We start from the raw sequence: 18,786 nt of genomic DNA, 5'->3' as shown, positions 1-18,786 counted from the left end.
CGAGTGTGTCATGTGAATATGCTTAAAAGGTGCTTTGATAGGGATGGAGAGAAAAAGGAGGTTTTAATGATTCTAACTCAAAGTGACGAACCAAATCCAAATGACTGTGAATTTGACATATCTCAAATTAAATTGGAAAACAAGGATGTTCTTAAAAATTGGGATAAATTGTTGAGTTACCTTCCAGAGGAAAAACAAACTGACCTGAAAGAGTTATTGATATCACATGAGCAAGTTTGTGGAGATAAATTGGGAAGTACTAAAATGGCTATACATGATGTAGATGTGGGAAATGCTGTTCCAATCAAACAACATACATATAGACTTAACCCCTTAAAATTGGGGTTATTGAGAGTATGCTTAAAAATGGCATAATTGAAATGGGTTGCAGCCAATGGAGCTCACCCATAAGTGATGGTACCTAAACCAGACAGTACACAACGGTTGTGTGTGGACTATAGAATGGTTAATGCAGTTACAAGAACGGACTGTTATCCTATCCCACGTTTGGAGGATTGTATTGAGAAAGTGGGACAATCAGCTTTTATTTCAAAACTGGAATTACTTAAAGGTGACTGGCAGGTACCTTTATCTGAAAGGGCAAGTCAGCTTTTGTGACTCCAGATGGTATATATCAATTCAAAGTTATGCCATTTGGCATGAAAGCCACATTTCAACGGTTAACTAACAAAGTTGTTTCAGGATTACTCAATTGTGCGGTATACATCGACGATCTGGTCATTTTCAGCCAGACATGGAAAGAACATTTAAAACATCTGGTGGAGTTATTCGATCGACTTCAGGAGGCGGGTTTGGTGATAAACCTAGCCAAAAGTGAATTTGGAAAAGCCCAAGTCACTTTCCTTGGCCATACAATCGGACAGGGTCGAATAGTCACACAGGATGTGAAACCAAGTTATTGAGGAATTTTCAATACCCTCAAGACGAAGGGAAATAATGCAATTTCTTGGCATGAGTAGATTTGATCGAACATTTGTGCAAAGGTTTTGTAGCGTGATTGCTCCACTGATGGATTTGCTGAAGAAACATCAAAAATTTCAGTGGACAGCAGACTGTCAACAGGCATTTGACAGCCTGAAAGCTGTGATAACCAACGCTCCTGTGTTGGAGAATTACAAAGGACTCTGCGATCACATTTAACTAAAGTATCTGACTTTAAAGAGAAATGCCGAGGCGTAGATAAATGGCCGGATCGTGCAAGGACCTTCTTGTTCAAGAGACTGTCAATCGAGAAGGATTTCAGTTGGAGGAAGAACAACAAAAATGGACTATATTATTGTATGTTTGCGCGTGTTGTTTTTTGAAACAAAAAAATATATTTACTGTGTGCATTTCTTAAAGAATGGTGAAAAGTGAAAAATGAAACCATCTTGAAGTTGATTGTTTTTTTTTCTTGGGGGCAGGTGTCATGCGAGAGTACCTTTAAGAAATGGGTGTTTAAGAAATGTACCTTTAAGAAATGGGTGTTTATCAGTGATGTCAGAGTGTGGGTGGAGCTGGGCTGTCTGTCAGCATTTCACTTTTGTTTTAGGCTGTTTGCTGCAGGGTGTGTTTTAGTTTCGTTTTCAGTGTTGGAGCTGGGGCCAGACAGAGCAGGTGTACTGATGATCTCTCTGCCATGAAAAGACTATCGCTTGATCATTTGGTGAATTCAGAATTATAAATGTTCTCAGTAGTGAATGTAAACCTAATGTTCTTCTATTAAAAGGTGTTTCTTCTGTCTTCTGGATGTTGTTTGGGAAGTTATAAAGGATTACTTAGTGTTGTATTCTTTGGGGTTTGTATTTGAATTGATGGTTGCTAAGATGTTCACTGTATGTATCAAAAAGGTCAACTTGAGTTCATAGAATAAACATTGTTTTGCTTTAAAAATTACTTTTCCATTTCTGCTGTACCACACCTGTAGAGTGGGCCGTGTGCTCCCCATACCACAATCTATTAAAAGTTGTGGGTCAGGTGAACTCCATGCTACACTTTGGGGTTCTCTAAACCCTGGCCCATAACAAATAAAAGATCAACTCTTTCACTTATTAATCAATTACAGTAAAAGTATAAACGCTCAAATAATTTATTTAATAGAATACTGCTGGTCCAAAGAAAACAGCCTATACCACAAGTATTCTAAGTATACTAAACTACCTTCAGTTTGAAGCTTTTGTAACTGAAACTGTAAAACTTACAGCAGTTACCCAAGTTACTCTGCCAGGTTAACCACAGTAAAAATAAATCAGCATTTATTTATCTCCCCATCTATGCCACCAACCAGAAAATGTAGAAAACCTTACATGCCCTATAGAATGTCAAATAACAAAATGTTCTTATATGTAACTAAAATTGATTAAAACATCTTACCAAAGATGCCCACAACATTCAATTATAGTTCAAATCATTCTATTATGCTACTCAAAATAATGACATCTTCAATTATACTGAACAATTTATTACTGGACGTTTTAAATGACAAATAAAAATGACCCATGGGACATGGATAACTCGCAACTCCGCATATCTAAAAAGATAGCTAAGTAATGAAGTGCTAGGTGTGCAATAAGACAACAGCATCAGCTCTAGATGCTGGATGGAACAAAAGACTGAGGTGAAAGTCTCCTTGTAAGCAGGATATCTAGATACCAATGACATCAAGGAATACAGGCCAAAATAGAAAATATTGGACAAGCTCAGCAGGTCTGACAGCATCTGTGGAGAAAGAAGGGAGCTAACATTGAGTCTGGATGACTCTTTCTCAGAGCTTCGACAAAGAGTCACCCAGACTCCCTTCTCTCTTTTATCAAGAAGTACAGGAGTACTGCAGAAGATATAAAAGACTCACAATCTAGGTAAATGACAGCTAGCTCAAGGGGCTGAAACGTCTATTCCTGTTCATATGAGAACACATCAATAGCCATGTGTCTCAAAATCAGGTAAGTGCAGATTGGGACAGGTGTGCCCATCCCTCCATGAGTCACAAGGTTTATCTGCTTATCTTCTCACACAGCTGAGGGTCTCCCAACTATTGGATAAATGCCAGCAGAGGCAGGAAGAGAACCTTAATAGACTTTTTAAGTGGCTCAATTAGGTTCCGGATGGGCAGGCTATCCACAACATTTCCCGCCACTCCCAAAAGGGCATGACTCCATGAAGATGATGGGCATACCATCGGCTGAATTACCGCCTCCCAGCCTGTCCCTATAGGCCTACTAAAATCCAGCTTATCCTGTCACCATAGCACAAAACTCACGTAAATGAGCTGAAAAGGATGCAGAGAAAAGCAGCAAAAATGGATCTCAAGTGTGAACGAGCAAAAATTACAGAGGACATCAAAATAATGCTGCATGCAATAATGAGAGTTAGGGTGCTATAGGGATGATTTAATGTTGGCCTGTCTCCTAGGCTTTTCCTACATGCATATAACTTTTAGCACTGTAAATTCAAAAATATATTTTACGAGATTTTTCAGAATTCTAAACATATTTTGAAACTGCAAATCATTGTGCTCAACAGATTTTTAAAACATTATATTCTATACAACTGTAAAGTTTCTTCATTACCTATCAGTTGGTGCAGCTGTCCAAGCCAAGCTGTGGGAAGTTCCTGCAGTGATTTGCTGTATAGGTATTCCGTCCAAACCAATTACTTTCTTTGGTTTGGCAATTGGAGTTGATGTGTGTCCCTGTCCACACTGGCCCATTGCATTATTACCCCAAGCATAAACTTCATTATCTATTGGAACAAGCATAAATAAATGTTCTGTTACAGGCTTCAGTGACAAGTGGTAAAAGAAAGGACAGCTTAAATGACCTTGGATGGGCAGCACAGTAGCACAATGGTTAGCTCTGCTGCCTCACAGCGCCAAGGGATCGATCCCGGCCCCAGGTCACTGTCCGTATGGATTCTTCCAGTGTCTGCGTGGGTCTCACCCCCACAACCCAAAGATGTGCAGGGTAGGCAGATTGGTCACACTAAATTGCCGCTTCATTGGGAAAATAATGAATTGGGTACATTTTTTTTTTTAAATGACCTTGTGCCCTCGGAGGCAGATACTAGAGACTGGGGTAGTTGCACTCAGCCAGAGGCTTTTCACCTCTGTGATTTGCATTCTGCACCAAGTCCCACTTGCTTATCACCTCAATCCTAGATGACATATTGGCCCCAGTCCTCCAATCCATCTAACTAAAAATACTCACCCGTGTTTAAATCTTCTCACTGTTCTCACCTTTCCTACCTCTGTAACCTCCGACAATGGGGCAGCATGGGTTCATAAAGGGCAGGTCGTGCCTAACTAATTTTGTGGAATTTTGTGAGGACATTACCAGTGCGGTAGATAACGGGGAGCCAATGGATGTGGTATATCTGGATTTCCAGAAAGCCTTTGACAAGGTGCCACACAAAAGGTTGTTGCATAAGATAAAGATGCATGGCATTAAGGGGAAAGTAGTAGCATGGATAGAGGATTGGTTAATTAATAGAAAGCAAAGTGTGGGGATTAATGGGTGTTTCTCTGGTTGGCAATCAGTAGCTAGTGGTGTCCCTCAGGGATCAGTCTTGGGCCCACAATTGTTCACAATTTACATGGATGATTTGGAGTTGGGGACCAAGAGTAATGTGTCCAAGTGTGCAGACGACACTAAGATGAGTGGTAAAGCAAAAAGTGCAAAGGATACCGGAAGTCTGCAGAGGGATTTGGATAGGTTAAGTGAATGGGCTAGGGTCTGGCAGATGGAATACAATGTTGACAAATGTGAGGTTCTCCATTTTGGTAGGATTAACAGCAAAAGGGATTATTATTTAAATGATAAAATATTAAAACATGCTGCTATGCAGAGAGACCTGGGTGTGCGAGTGCATGAGTCGCAAAAAGTTGGTTTACAGGTGCAACAGGTGATTAAAAAGGCAAATGTAATGTTGTCCTTCATTGCTAGAGGGATGGAGTTTAAGGCTAGGGAGGTTATGCTGCAATTATATAAGGTGTTAGTGAGGCCACACCTGGAGTATTGTGTTCAGTTTTGGTCTCCTTACCTGAGAAAGGACGTACTGGCACTGGAGGGTGTGCAGAGGAGATTCACTAGGTTAATCCCAGAGCTGAAGGGGTTGGATTACGAGGAGAGGTTGAGTCAACTGGGACTGTACTCGTTGGAATTTAGAAGGATGAGGGGGTACTTATAGAAACATATAAAATTATGAAGGGAATAGATAGGATAGATGCGGACAGGTTGTTTCCACTGGCGGGTGAAGGCAGAACTAGGGGGCATAGCCTCAAAATAAGGGTAAGTAGATTTAGGACTGAGTTTAGGAGGAATATCTTTACCCAAAGGGTTGTGAATCTATGGAATTCCTTGCCCAGTGAAGCAGTTGAGGCTCCTTCATTAAATGTTTTTAAGATAAAGATAGATAATTTTTTGAAGAATAAAGGGATTAAGGGTTATGGTGTTCGGGCCGGAAAGTGGAACTGAGTCCACAAAAGATCAGCCATGATCTCATTGAATGGCGGAGCAGGCTCGAGGGACCAGATGGCCTACTCCTGCTCCTAGTTCTTATGTTCTTATGTTCTGGTCGCCTCATTTTAGGAAGGATGTGGAAGCTTTGGAAAAGGTGCAAAGGAGACTTACCAGGATGTTGCCTGGAATGGAGAGTAGGTCTTACGAGGAAATGTCGAGGGTGCTAGGCCTTTTCTCATTAGAACGGAGAAGGATAAGGGGCGACTGGATATAGGTTTATAAGATGATCAGGGGAATAGATAAGAGTAGCAGTCAGAGACTTTTTCCCCGGGTGGAACAAACCATCACAAGGAGACATAAATTTAAGGTGAATTGTGGAAGATGTAGGGGGGGGGATGTCAGAGGTAGGTTCTTTACCCAGAGAGTAGTGGGGGCATGGAATGCACTGCCTGTGGAAGTAGTTGAGTCGGAAACATTAGGGACCTTCAAGCGGCTATTGGATAGGTACATGGATTACGGTAGAATGATGGGGTGTAGATTAATTTGTTCTTAATCTAGGACAAAAGTTCGGCACAACATCGTGGGCCGTAGGGCATGTTCTGTGCTGTATTTTTCTATGTTACCCCACCAAAATATTTGGCACAGCCCACACCTCCAACCTACCATTCATAGATGTAACTTCTATCACTTCAGTTCCATTTTCTGAAATACCCTCTCAAAACTACTGTGTCTCCACTTCCCTCTCCTGCCTAAAGCCTACCTCTTTCACTAATCCCTTCGTCACTTCTTTTCAAGAGGTTAAAATATTGCTTTTTTTCCCCAAAGGCTCATCTTGAGATTTTGGCAACGGCTCCTTTTTGGTTTTCTTGGGCTCCATTTTCACCCCAACTCTTATTAGATAATACAATCACGTGGTTTCATTGCATCTTATATTTGGGTTATTTATTTTTAGTGTTTACATCTTTAGATTGATATGGTCTTCTTCTTCTTGGGTAGTACATCAGCGTCAGGGATGATTTGCTTCTACTCCGGGGAGATGGGTTCTGTGGTGGCGGAATGGTTCAATCCTGGATCCATAGACTCTGCCACAGGTTTGACAGGTGGTGTTTGATGTGGCGGGTGGGTGGGACGCTCTGGATTCTGTGCTTTCCTTCCACTGTTTATGCTTGGCCTCTGCTCCACTGTATGATGCTTGAGGTGATTGGTGCCTTCGCGGATTCTTTTTATCCAATTTGTGCGTTCTAAGGCAAGCGATTTCAACATGTCAGTGAGGATGCTGCATTTATTTAGGGAGGCTTCCAGAGTGTCCCTGTAGCGCTTCCTCTGCCCTCCTAGTAATAGCTTGCCATTGTGGAGCTTGGAGTAGAGCATTTATTTTGGGAGTCTTGTGTCAGGCATGCGGGCAACGTGGCCCTCCTATCCCAGCTGATCGAGTGCAACCAGTGCTCGATTCTGGGGATATTGTTCTGGGAGAGGAAGCTCATGTCGGTACACCTATCCTGCAAGTGGTTTGCAGGATTTTGCGGATGCAACATTGATGATATTTCTCCAAGGATTTGAGGAGTCTAGTGTACATTGTCCATGTTTCTGATGCATACAGGAGGGCAGGAACCACGATTGCTCTCAGTAGACTGGTGCTGTGGTTGGATGTCTAGGTCTTCGAATACTCTGTTCCTTAGGCATCCAAAGACTGCACTGGTGCATTGGAGTCGATGTTGGATGACGTTGTCAATGGGCTGCTCGCTCCAAGAGGAGGCTCCCGAGGTATGGGAAATGATCAAGTTGTCCAAGGACTCAACGTGGATCTTGATGGTTGGAGGGCAGTCGTGTGTGACAGGAGTGGGCAGGTAGAGAACCTTTGGTAGTTCATGTATCAAAGACAAAATACAATTATATCTCTTAAACCTGGAACCTGCTAAAAAAAATGTAACATTTTTTTTTAAAAAAACTTATTTGTGCCTTCATTACCTCTAGACTCAACTATTTCAACTCTCTCTTGGCTGGTTCGCCTACATCCTCTGTAATCTTAGTGATTCAAACCTCTGATGCCCGTGTCTTAACTTGCATAAAGTGTCATTCCCCCATCACCCCTGTGCCCACTGACCTCTATGTTGGCTCCCAATTAAGCAATATCTTGATTTTAAAATTCTCAGCCATGTTTTCAAATCCCTCCATGGCCTCACCCTCCCAATCTAGTTGTCAAGGGAAAAAGTGCCACTACCCCCCATGGATTTTGAACTCCTTCTTCATATCTTTCTAGTTTTCTACCTTTTGATTTCACAGGTTAAAAGTACCATACAATTGCAGGTTGTTGCTGCTGGCTAAAATAATGAAAATGTGAAACCTATTGCCCTGCTGCATTATTCCCCTATGGAAATTCATCTTCCACAGACCAGGCTCTGGGTTTATCTGCCAACTCAATGTGGCCCACTGATATGTCATTTGCTGATCTTCCTTTCCCTGCTGTGATGTCACATGCCTTCTAATCAGTTTTATATTTTACATTTTTTCTGCTCATTTGGATATATTTTGGGACCCACTCATTTGGTTTGAGGGAAAGATCGGAATTGATAAGATTTGTGTGAGGTGCTGCCACAAAATTATTCCAAGCACTATATAGTCACATATTACCTACAGCAGCAGTAACTTTTAAAATGATGAATTCACATGATGTCATTTACAGCTCATGTCTAATTGCCCTTCAGAACGTAGTGATGAGCTGCCTTTATGAACCACTGTAGTCCATGTGATGGAGGGGCTCCCACTGTGCTGTTATCTAGAGAGTTCTAAGATGATGGAGAAACAACATTATATTTCCAAGTCAGAATGTGTGAGACTACTCTTGCCCTTCTACCCTGTCCTTTAACCTGCTGCCCTTGATCTTCCAAGTGGTCCAGATCACATATATGGAAGATGCCGTTGAAGAAGCATTGTTAAATTACAATTTGCATCTTGCAGATGGTACACACTGCAGCCACACTTTTCCAGTGGTGGAGTGTGTGCATGCTTAAGGTGGTGGGTGGGGTGGCAATCAAATGGGCTACTTTGCCTGGATGATGTTGAGCTTCTTGAGTGCTATTGGAGTTGCACTCATTCAGACAAGTGGCAAGCATTGCATCACACTTCTTACCTGTGCCTTCAGAATCTGGAAGCTATTCACGGTTTTTAATAGATCATAGTGATTACCCGTAAGGCTACTTCGAGCCAGGGCAAAATCAATGATGGAGTGATGTCGAACAGAAGTAAGACAATTTTTCATGGGAAGAAGTGGGAACACATATGATGAAAATGTGACCTATTTTAGCAGCCTATTTGCAGTCAGCCATGTGCAAAGGTTTGGGCTGTCTGTTCGCATTCATGACCAAAAATGTAAGAAAATAACTTTAAAATGGAGACATAGAACAACTGAAGTTTTAACTTTAAAATCAAAATTAACATATATTATTAACCACCAATAAACAAAAATAGATACATGCATGATTTCCTTGAATAGGAATTGTATGCCATCTTTTTCTTTTCAAAATTGATTTGATTTATGTCTGCCCATATTCTGTCCCAATTAAATTAGATGTACAGAAATACACAGCAAAATACATTAAGTAAACTGGAAAGTGCTTTATGTTTGGAAAGGTGATCTCAGAGGTAAGATCTCATCTTTGGCTACTTCATAATTTCCGAGCGGAAATTTAGGCATAAGGTTACAAAGAAATTGCAATATGGAAGCTCACTGGTTTTGCCCAGTCAGTCCACACTGGTGCCTTTCCTCCACACAATAAAACATGGCCACCCTGTTTTCTTAAGACTGTACCCATTTATCCTTCAATCTCATGTCTAACTCATTCTTAAATTTTTCACATTCCATGCTGGATGTGGAATTCAAATTATTATTTAAGATATTTATGATAGCACTTATGCAATTCTTGTCACAATATTTTTCAGAATTTGAGTATAACTGTGGCCTAATTTGTAACTCACCGTGTGTTAGAGCCAAGCAATGACTATCTCCACAAGAAATATCAATGATTTTGGTTGAATTCAGCTCCTCAACTAGACGCGGTCTAAGAGCTGTGGTTTCTGAAGAACCACTTCCCAGGCAAGAACCACAGCCCCAAGCAAACACCTGGAGCAAGAGAAAAAGATAAGTTGGCATAGAGTTGATCGAATATTCTGTAGTACATGTTTTAAATATCGACAATCCACATCATTTTTGACAAAACTAATCTTTTATAAAACATTCTAGATTTGAATGTTAGCTTGCTTTCAAAAGTTAAGTAGCTGAATAAAAAATACATATATATATATATAATTCAAGGGTATGAACAGTCGACAGTGCTACAGAAAAGGCAGAATGGTCTATTTAGCCAATCAAATCCATTAATCATCTTTATGTTTTCTCATTTAGAATCACAGAACAGTTACAGCACAAAAGGACATTCCATCCTGTTAAGCCTGTGCTGACTCTCCACAACAGCAACTCATCCAGTACCATTTTGCCACCTTTTCCCTATAGCCCTGCAAACAATTTCTCTAACCAATACCTTTTGAAAACCATGATTAAATCTGCCTCCAGCACACTCTCAAGCAGTGCATTCCAGTTCCTAGCCACTTGCTGCATAAAAATATTTCCTCATGTTGCTTTGGATTCTTTTGCCACTCACCTTACATCAACGTTTTCAGGTTTTGACCCTTCGGTCAATGGAACAGTGAATCCTTTTCTACTCTGTCCAGACCCTTCATGATTTGGAAAAGTTCTGCACATTTTTTTTAACAACGGTTTCTTCTCACTTCCGGTGGAGACCATGAAGTGGGTGGTCGCATATGAGGTTGCGCCTGCTTGGGGATTTGTTTTTTGGCTCTTTTTGCCCATTTAGCAGGTGCTGTTCAGGTGGAAAAGTGGTGTAGTTGGAGAGTTTGGAGGTGGGAGGGTGGAGAGGCAGAGATTGGTAGGGTCTATTCTTGCGGTGGGACATTAAATACTCTGCTACCCCAACGACAGAGATGTTGGCGGAGAAGAAGAACCTCTAGATGAAGGTGGAGTTTGGGAGGGGTGTAGTTTCTGATCCAGAAAAGGTTAGCTGGGTACTTGAGATGTATCATCAAGGGCTGTACGGCTCTGAGTCTCTGGAGGAAGACTTGACTATCCTGCTGGTGGAGGGGGAAAGAGGGCAGGAGCTGGAGGTGCCGCTCGGAAATTATGAAGTGTATCTGTTCTACGCATTCAGGGAAGGCACCGTACCTGGACGGATTCCCAGTGAAATTTTATAAAAGATTTGCGACAGAGTTGCGGCCACATCTGTTGGACATTTTTAACTATTATCTGTCCCATGGGGTGTTGCTTGATACACTGGCACAGCATCGATTTCCTTATTCCTGAAGGATAAAGATCCCATGGAAGGCAAGTCATATCAGCCCATCTCTCTGCTGAACGCAGATGCAAATCAGTTGACGAAGGAGTTGGCAACTTGTTTGGAGGGGTGCCTGCCGGAAGTAATTTCCGAGGATCAGACTGGATTTGTTAGGGGCCAGCGATTGTCAGCCAACATCAGGAGTCTCCTGAATGTGACACTGTCGTCCAGATCAGGGTTTGAGCCAGAGGTAATCATCTCCATGGATGCAGAAAAAGCGTTTGACCGGGTGGAATGGGGCTACCTTTTTGAGGTAGTGGGGCGGTTTGGCTTTGGGCCTAGGTTGATTTCGTGGATTAGGCTTTTGGACAGGGTCCCCACTGCGAGCATTCACACAAATGCATTCTCAGTGTACTTTTGGTTTCATTCAGGTACATGGCCGGGGTGCCCACTTTCCCTGGTTACCATTTGCTTCAGCGATCAAGCCGTTGGCTATTGCATTTAGGTCGTCAGACAGGTGGAAGGGCATAGAGAGGGAGGCAGATCTGTGTATGTGAATGACATATTATTGTATGTTACGGACCCTCTCTCTAATGTGGGGAAGGTAATGGAAATGCTGAGGAAGTTTGGTTCCTTCGCAGGAAACAGATTGAACGTGGGCAAAAGTGAAGTATTGCCGGCGAACCCTCCGGGGTAGGGAGCTGATCTGGAGAGATTGCCGTTTACTGGCCAGGGCTAGTTTTCGGTACCTGGGGATACGGGAGGCTAATGATTGGGCCATTTTGCACAAGTTGAACCTGATCAGTCTGGTAGTTGGTGTGAAGGCGGATTGGAAGAGATGGGATGCCCTCCCGTTATCATTGGCGGAAACGGTCCAGATGGTTAAAATGAACATTCTCCCAAGGTTCCTGTTTGTGCATCAGTCTTTGAATCTTTCTGCCCAAGTCGTTTCTTGGTAGGAATAACATGCTGATCTCGACCTTTGTGTGGGTGGTAAGACTCCCCAGGTTCGGAAAACGTCAAGCAGAAGGATGGACAGTCCAGGTTGGGTTTGGGGGTGGATGAAGGAGACCTCCTGTACAGGTTTGAGTTTGAAGGCACTTGTAGAATACTTGGCCGGCGAGTCTCTCTGAGGATACGGAGCCAATTTAGACAGCATTTTAAACTGGAATCGATGTCGCTAATGTCATCGATCTGCAGGAACCATTGATTTATACTGACTGGAAAAGATTTGTCCGACCCTCTCCCAGACCTTATGCGAGATTTAGGGAGGATCGGTTTGGAGGGCCGGAGGAGCTGGTGGAGAAGTTCCAGCTCCCGGGGGTGGGGGTACTGGGTTTATATATTTACACGTACGGAACTTTGTTCAGAAGAAACTCGGTTTCCTCGGTTGCCGGCCCCTTCTCTGATGGATAATGAGAACATAAGAACATAAGAACTAGGAGCAGGAGTAGGCCATCTGGCCCCTCGAGCCTGCTCCACCATTCAATGAGATCATGGCTGATCTTTTGTGGACTCAGCTCCACTTTCTGGCCCGGACACCATAACCCTTAATCCCTTTATTCTTCAAAAAACTATCTATCTTTATCTTAAAAACATTTAATGAATGAGCCTCTACTGCTTCACTAGGCAAGGAATTCCATAGATTCACAACCCTTTGGGTGAAGAAGTTCCTCCTAAACTCAGTCCTAAATCTACTTCCCCTTATTTTGAGGCTATGCCCCCTAGTTCTGCTTTCACCCGCCAGTGGAAACAACCTGCCCGCATCTATCCTATCTATTCCCTTCATAATCTTATATGTTTCTATAAGATCCCCCCTCATCCTTCTCAATTCCAACGAGTACAGTCCCAGTCTACTCAACCTCTCCTCGTAATTCAACCCCTTCAGCTCTGGGATTAACCTAGTGAATCTCCTCTGCACACCCTCCAGTGCCAGTACGTCCTTTCTCAAGTAAGGAGACCAAAACTGAACACAATACTCCAGGTGTGGCCTCACTAACACCTTACACAATTGCAGCAGAACCTCCCTAGTCTTAAACTCCATCCCTCTAGCAATGAAGGACAAAATTCCATTTGCCTTCTTAATCACCTGTTGCACCTGAAAACCAACTTTTTGCGACTCATGCACTAGCACACCCAGGTCTCTCTGCACAGCAGCATGTTTTAATATTTTATCATTTAAATAATAATCCCTTTTGCTGTTATTCCTACCAAAATGGATAACCTCACATTTGTCAACATTGTATTCCATCTGCCAGACCCTAGCCCATTCGCTTAGCCTATCCAAATCCCTCTGCAGACTTCCAGTATCCTCTGCACTTTTTGTTTTACCACTTATCTTAGTGTCGTCTGCAAACTTGGACACATTGCCCTTGGTCCCCAACTCCAAATCATCTCTGTAAATTGTGAACAGTTGTGGGCCCAACACTGATCCCTGAGGGACACCACTAGCTACTGATTGCCAACCAGAGAAACACCCATTAATCCCCACTCTTTGCTTTCTATTAATTAACCAATCCTCTATCCATGCTACTACTTTCCCCTTAATGCCATGCATCTTTATCTTATGCAACAACCTTTTGTTGGCACCTTGTCAAAGGCTTTCTGGAAATCCAGATATACCACATCTATTGGCTCCCCGTTAGCTACCGCACTGTTAATGTCCTCAAAAAATTCCACTAAATTAGTTAGGCACGACCTGCCCTTTATGAACCCATGCTGCGTCTGTCCAATGGGACAATTTCCATCCAGATGCCTCGCTATTTCTTCCTTGATGATAGATTCCAGCACCTTTCCTACTACCGAAGTTAAGCTCACTGGCCTATAATTACCCGCTCTCTGCCTACCTCCTTTTTTAAACAGTGGTGTCACGTTTGCTAATTTCCAATCCGCCGGGACCACCCCAGAGTCTAGTGAATTTTGGTAAATTATCACTAGTGCATTTGCAATTTCCCTAGCCATCTCTTTTAGCACTCTGGGATGCATTCCATCAGGTCCAGGAGACTTGTCTACCTTTAGCCCCATTAGCTTGCCCATCACTTCCTCCTTGGTGATAACAATCCTCTTAAGGTCCTCACCTGTCATAGCCTCATTTCCATCAGTCACTGGCATGTTATTTGTGTCTTCCACTGTGAAGACCGACCCAAAAAACCTGTTCAGTTCCTCAGCCATTTCCTCATCCCCCATTATTAAATCTCCCTTCTCATCCTCTAAAGGACCAATATTTACCTTAGCCACTCTTTTTTGTTTTATGTATTTGTAGAAACTTTTACTATCTGTTTTTATATTCTGAGCAAGTTTACTCTCATAATCTATCTTACTCTTTTTTAGTAGCTTTCTGTTGCCCCCTAAAGATTTCCCAGTCCTCTCGTCTCCCACTGATCTTTGCTACTTTGTATGTTTTTTCCTTCAATTTGATACTCTCCCTTATTTCCTTAGATATCCACGGTCGATTTCCCCTCTTTTTACCATCCTTCCTTTTTGTTGGATAAACCTTTGCTGAGCACTGTGAAAACTCACTTGGAAGGTTCTCCACTATTTCTCAACTGTTTCACTATAAAGTCTTTGCTCCCAGTCTACCTTAGCTAGTTCTTCTCTCATCCCATTGTAATCTCCTTTGTTTAAGCACAAAACTCTAGTGCTTGATTTTACCTTCTCACCCTCCATCTGTATTTTAAATTCCACCATATTGTGATCGCTCCTTCCAAGAGGATCCCTAACTATGAGATCCTGAATCAATCCTGTCTCATTACACAGGACCAGATCTAGGACCGCTTGTTCCCTCGTAGGTTCCATTACATTTGGTTCTAGGAAACTATCGCGGATACATTCTATAAACTCCTCCTCAAGGCTGCCTTTACCGACCTGGTTAAACCAATCGACATGTAGATTAAAATCCCCCATGATAACTGCTGTACCATTTCTACATGCATCTGTTATTTCTTTGTTTATTGCCTGCCCCACCATAATGTTACTATTTGGTGGCCTATAGATTACTCCTATCAGTGACTTTTTCGCCTTACTATTCCTGATTTCCACCCAAATGGATTCAACCTTATCCTCCATAGTACCGATGTCATCCCTTACTGTTGCCCGGATGTCATCCTTAAATAACAGAGCTACACCACCTCCCTTACCATCCACTCTGTCCTTCCGAAAGGTTTGATACCCTTGGATATTTAACTCCCAGTCGTGACCATCCTTTAACCATGTTTCAGTAATGGCCACTAAATCATAGTCATTCACGATGATTTGCGCCATCAACTCATTTACCTTATTCCGAATACTACGAGCATTCAGGTAAAGTACACTTATGTTGGCTTTTTTTACCTCTGTTCTGAATCTTAACACCTCGATCAGTAACCTCTCCTAAGTTATATTTCCTCTTAACCTTTCTCCTAATTTTCCTTGTCGTCGAACCCATATCTTCCTGTAACAACCTGCCGCGTCGCTTACCATTAATGTTTTCACTTCCCGTTTTATTTCTTTTAGTATTCCTGGTCCTATTCACTGAGTTCCCCTCAGTCACTGTACCTTGTACTGTCACCCTTTTTGATTTTTGACTATGGCTTCTCTGCCTTACACTTGCCCCCTTACTGCCTTTTATTTCTGTCCCTGTTTTACTACCTTCCAACTTCCTGCATCGGTTCCCATCCCCCTGCCACATTAATTTAAACTCTCCCCAACAGCTCTAGCAAACACCCCCCCTAGGACATCGGTTCCAATCCTGCCCAGGTGCAGACCGTCCGGTTTGTACTGGTCCCACCTCCCCCAGAACCGGTTCCAATGTCCCAGGAATTTGAATCCCTCCCTCTTGCACCATCTCTCGAGCCACGTATTCATCCTCTCTATCCTGACATTCCTACTCTGACTAGCTCGTGGCACTGGTAGCAATCCTGAGATTACCACCTTTGAGGTCCTACTTTTTAGTTTAACTCCTAACTCCCTAAATTCAGCTTGTAGGACCTCGTCCCATTTTTTACCTAAATCGTTGGTGCCTATGTGCACCACGACAGCTAGCTGTTCACCCTCCCCCCCCCCCCCCCCCCCCAAGAATGTCCTGCAGCCGCTCCGAGACATCCTTGACCCTTGCACCAGGGAGGCAACATACCATCCTGGAGTCTCGATTGCGTCCGCAGAACCGCCTGTCTATTCCCCTTACAATTGAGTCCCCTATCACTATAGCCCTGCCATTCTTCTTCCTGCCCAGCTGCGCAGCAGAGCCAGCCACGGTGCCTTGAACCTGGCTGCTGCTGCCTTCCCCTGGTGAGCCATCTCCCTCAACAGTATCCAAAGCGGTATATCTGTTTTGCAGGGAGATGACCGCAGAGGACACCTGCATTGCCTTCCTACTCTTGCTCTGTCTTTTGGTCACGCATTTACTATCTCCCTCAGTACCTTTCACCTGCGGTGTGACCAACTCGCTAAACGTGCTATCCACGACGTCCTCAGCATCGCGGATGCTCCAAAGTGAGTCCATCCGCAGCTCCAGAGCCGTCAAGCGGTCTAACAGGAGCTGCAACTGGACACACTTCTTGCACGTGAAGGAGCCAGGGACAGTGGACGTGTCCCTGAGCTCCCACATCGCACACGAGGAGCATGACACGGGTCAGAGATCTCCTGCCATGTCAAACCTTTGGTTAACTTCAACAATTTCAATTTCCCCCCAAAAATAAAAAAATAAATAAACAACGAATAAAAAAATAAATAAATATACCAATGAAAAGAAACACAAAAACAGAAACACTACTTACCAGTCACAAAAAGCACTTCCTCCCCACCCAGCTTCGAATTCCCACCTCGATTCAAATTCCCAAACTCACTCTTAGCTGTGTCTCACTCCTGGCTCTGTCTTCTCTCTGGATCACTGGGAGAACTCACTGTTAGTGTCCTTGGATGAAACAGGGGAAGAGTGGGTACCAGCGGCCAGATTCTCCATTCCTGAGACTAAGGGTTGATGCCGGGGCAGGATTCGTAGACTTCTACGACAGCAAAACTGCAGCCGCACCTGGACCGATTCAGTGACCATTCAGGGGCTAGCACCATGGAACATAATTGATTCCAATGAGAAATGGTGCCGGATTCGTGATTGACACTCAGGAGGCTGACAAGCTGCAACCATATATACACACTTCACTCCCCACATACACATCCCAGCAGACAAGATGGCACTGGTTGCGCTGTAATGTGCCCGTCCCATTGATGGGTAGTATGGGGTCAAAGGGAACCTAGGAGGGGTGGCCTGAGGGGGCACCCATACCACCCATGGCACTAAGTTCACAGTGGGCAATCAGCAGCTTGCGCAGCTGCATGGCTGCCTTGCAGGCTGCAGCAATGGTGTTCCATGCCCATTCACCCTGACCCCACAGCCCACCTCCTGGCCACCCCCCGGATCTGGCAGACGCCCCCGCCCCCGGTCAGCAGCACAACTGTCATCACACTATGATGATGTTGGACACTTTGTGTACCTCCTCTCTGCCCCCTCAGGGGCAGGAGGGGTTGGAACGAGATTTTACAAAGGGATGATTCTACCTCCTTGTGTGCAAGACAGAGTTTGATTCAGTTTAAATTGGTACACAGGGCACGCATGCCTCGGGCACAGATGAGGGGGTGGAAGATAGATGCGAGCAGTGTTCAAGGGGGCTGGTGAACCACGCGCATATGTTTTGGCCCTGTCCTAAGTTGGTCAAGTTCTGGGCATCCTTCTTCAAGACTATGTCTGGGATTTTGGGGGTGAAAATGAGAAGGGGACATCGGGCAGTTTTTGGCAGGGCTGGAGTTCCCACAGCTGGAGGAAGGGAAGAGGCAGGTGCCAGAGAAGCCTTTGGGGCTGAGGGAGGTATTGGACAGTATAAAAGGTATGAAGTCAGGAAAGGTCCTGGGGCCGGATGGTCACCGGGTGGAATTTTATAAGGAGTTTGCGACGGAACTGGCGCCAAATTTGCTGGGGGCATTTAGTGAGGCGCTGGAGAAGGGGGAGCTGCCGGAGACGATGACGCAGGCGACAATTACTTTAATACCAAAGACGGGGAAGGACCCATTAGAACACGAGTCGTACAGGCCCATATCGCTGTTAAACACAAATGTAAAAGTGCTGGCTAAGCTGGTGACGGGGAGGATGAAAGGTTGTGTCCCGGGGGTGTTCACAGAGAACTAAACGGGTTTCGTAAAGGACAGGCATCTCTTCAGTAATATAAGGCAGCTGTTAAATGTCATTATGACTCAGTCAAGAGGACGGGTGCCGGAGGCAGTGGTGTCCATGGATGCGAAGAAGGCATTTGACCGGGTAGAGTGGCGGTACCTATTAGAGGTCCTGGGAAGTTTTGGGCCGATGTTTGTGGCATAGGCGCGCCCGTTATATGTGGCACCGGTACAGACCAACGATATGAGCTCATAATGTTTTGGGTTAAACAGGGGAAGGCAGGGTGCCCACTGCTGCTGTTCGCGCTTGCAATAGAGGTCCTGGCAATGGCCCTCAGGGGGTCAGCAGAGTGGCAAGGGATTACGAGGGGGAGCATCAGGTGTCGCTATATGCGGACGACCTGTTATTGTAGGTGTCGGACCCGTTGGAGAGAATGGGGAGGATTATGGGCCTATAAGAGAGGTTTAGGGCTTCCACAGGATAGAAGTTGAACATAGGGAAGTGAAAAGTTCCTGGTGAACGAATTGGGTCGGAGAGCCAGCTTGGGGTGCTGTCATTCAAGGTAGCCAGAGACAGGTTCAGATACCTGGGAATTCAAGCAACAGGAGAGTGGGCAACGTTGCTTAAATCGAATTTAACAAAGCTGGTGTAGGAGATCAGGGAGGTTTCAAGAGGTGGGATATGCTGCATCTGACGCTGGCGGGATGGTCCAAGTGGTGAAAATGAATATCCTGCCAAGGTTCTTGTTCATATTCCAGACGCTCCCGATTTTTGTTTCAAAGGACTTTTTCCGGACGGTGGATACGATTATTTCAGAGTGTGTGTGACGGGGAGGAAAGCACCA

The 18,786-nt window shown here is 44.1% G+C and overlaps 1 protein-coding gene across 3 annotated transcripts in view; it reads right to left on the bottom strand.

Moving 5' to 3' along the window:
- Window positions 1-18,786, bottom strand: part of LOC140409077 (probable E3 ubiquitin-protein ligase HERC1) — a 701,933-nt gene that overhangs the window by 587,146 nt on the left and 96,001 nt on the right. For all 3 annotated transcript variants that reach the window (XM_072497165.1, XM_072497164.1, XM_072497166.1), the window contains exons 9-10: window positions 9,432-9,576; window positions 3,570-3,741 (exon numbers count right to left, since the gene is read on the bottom strand). In XM_072497165.1, coding sequence (XP_072353266.1) covers window positions 3,570-3,741; window positions 9,432-9,576 — 317 coding nt within the window. The remainder of the gene's footprint in view (window positions 1-3,569; window positions 3,742-9,431; window positions 9,577-18,786) is intronic.

Source organism: Scyliorhinus torazame, chromosome 3 (genome assembly GCF_047496885.1).
Source record: "Scyliorhinus torazame isolate Kashiwa2021f chromosome 3, sScyTor2.1, whole genome shotgun sequence".
Taxonomy (NCBI): Eukaryota; Metazoa; Chordata; class Chondrichthyes; order Carcharhiniformes; family Scyliorhinidae; genus Scyliorhinus; species Scyliorhinus torazame.
Note: the sequence above shows the minus strand (reverse complement) of the source record. Positions and strands in the feature narration are given on the sequence as shown.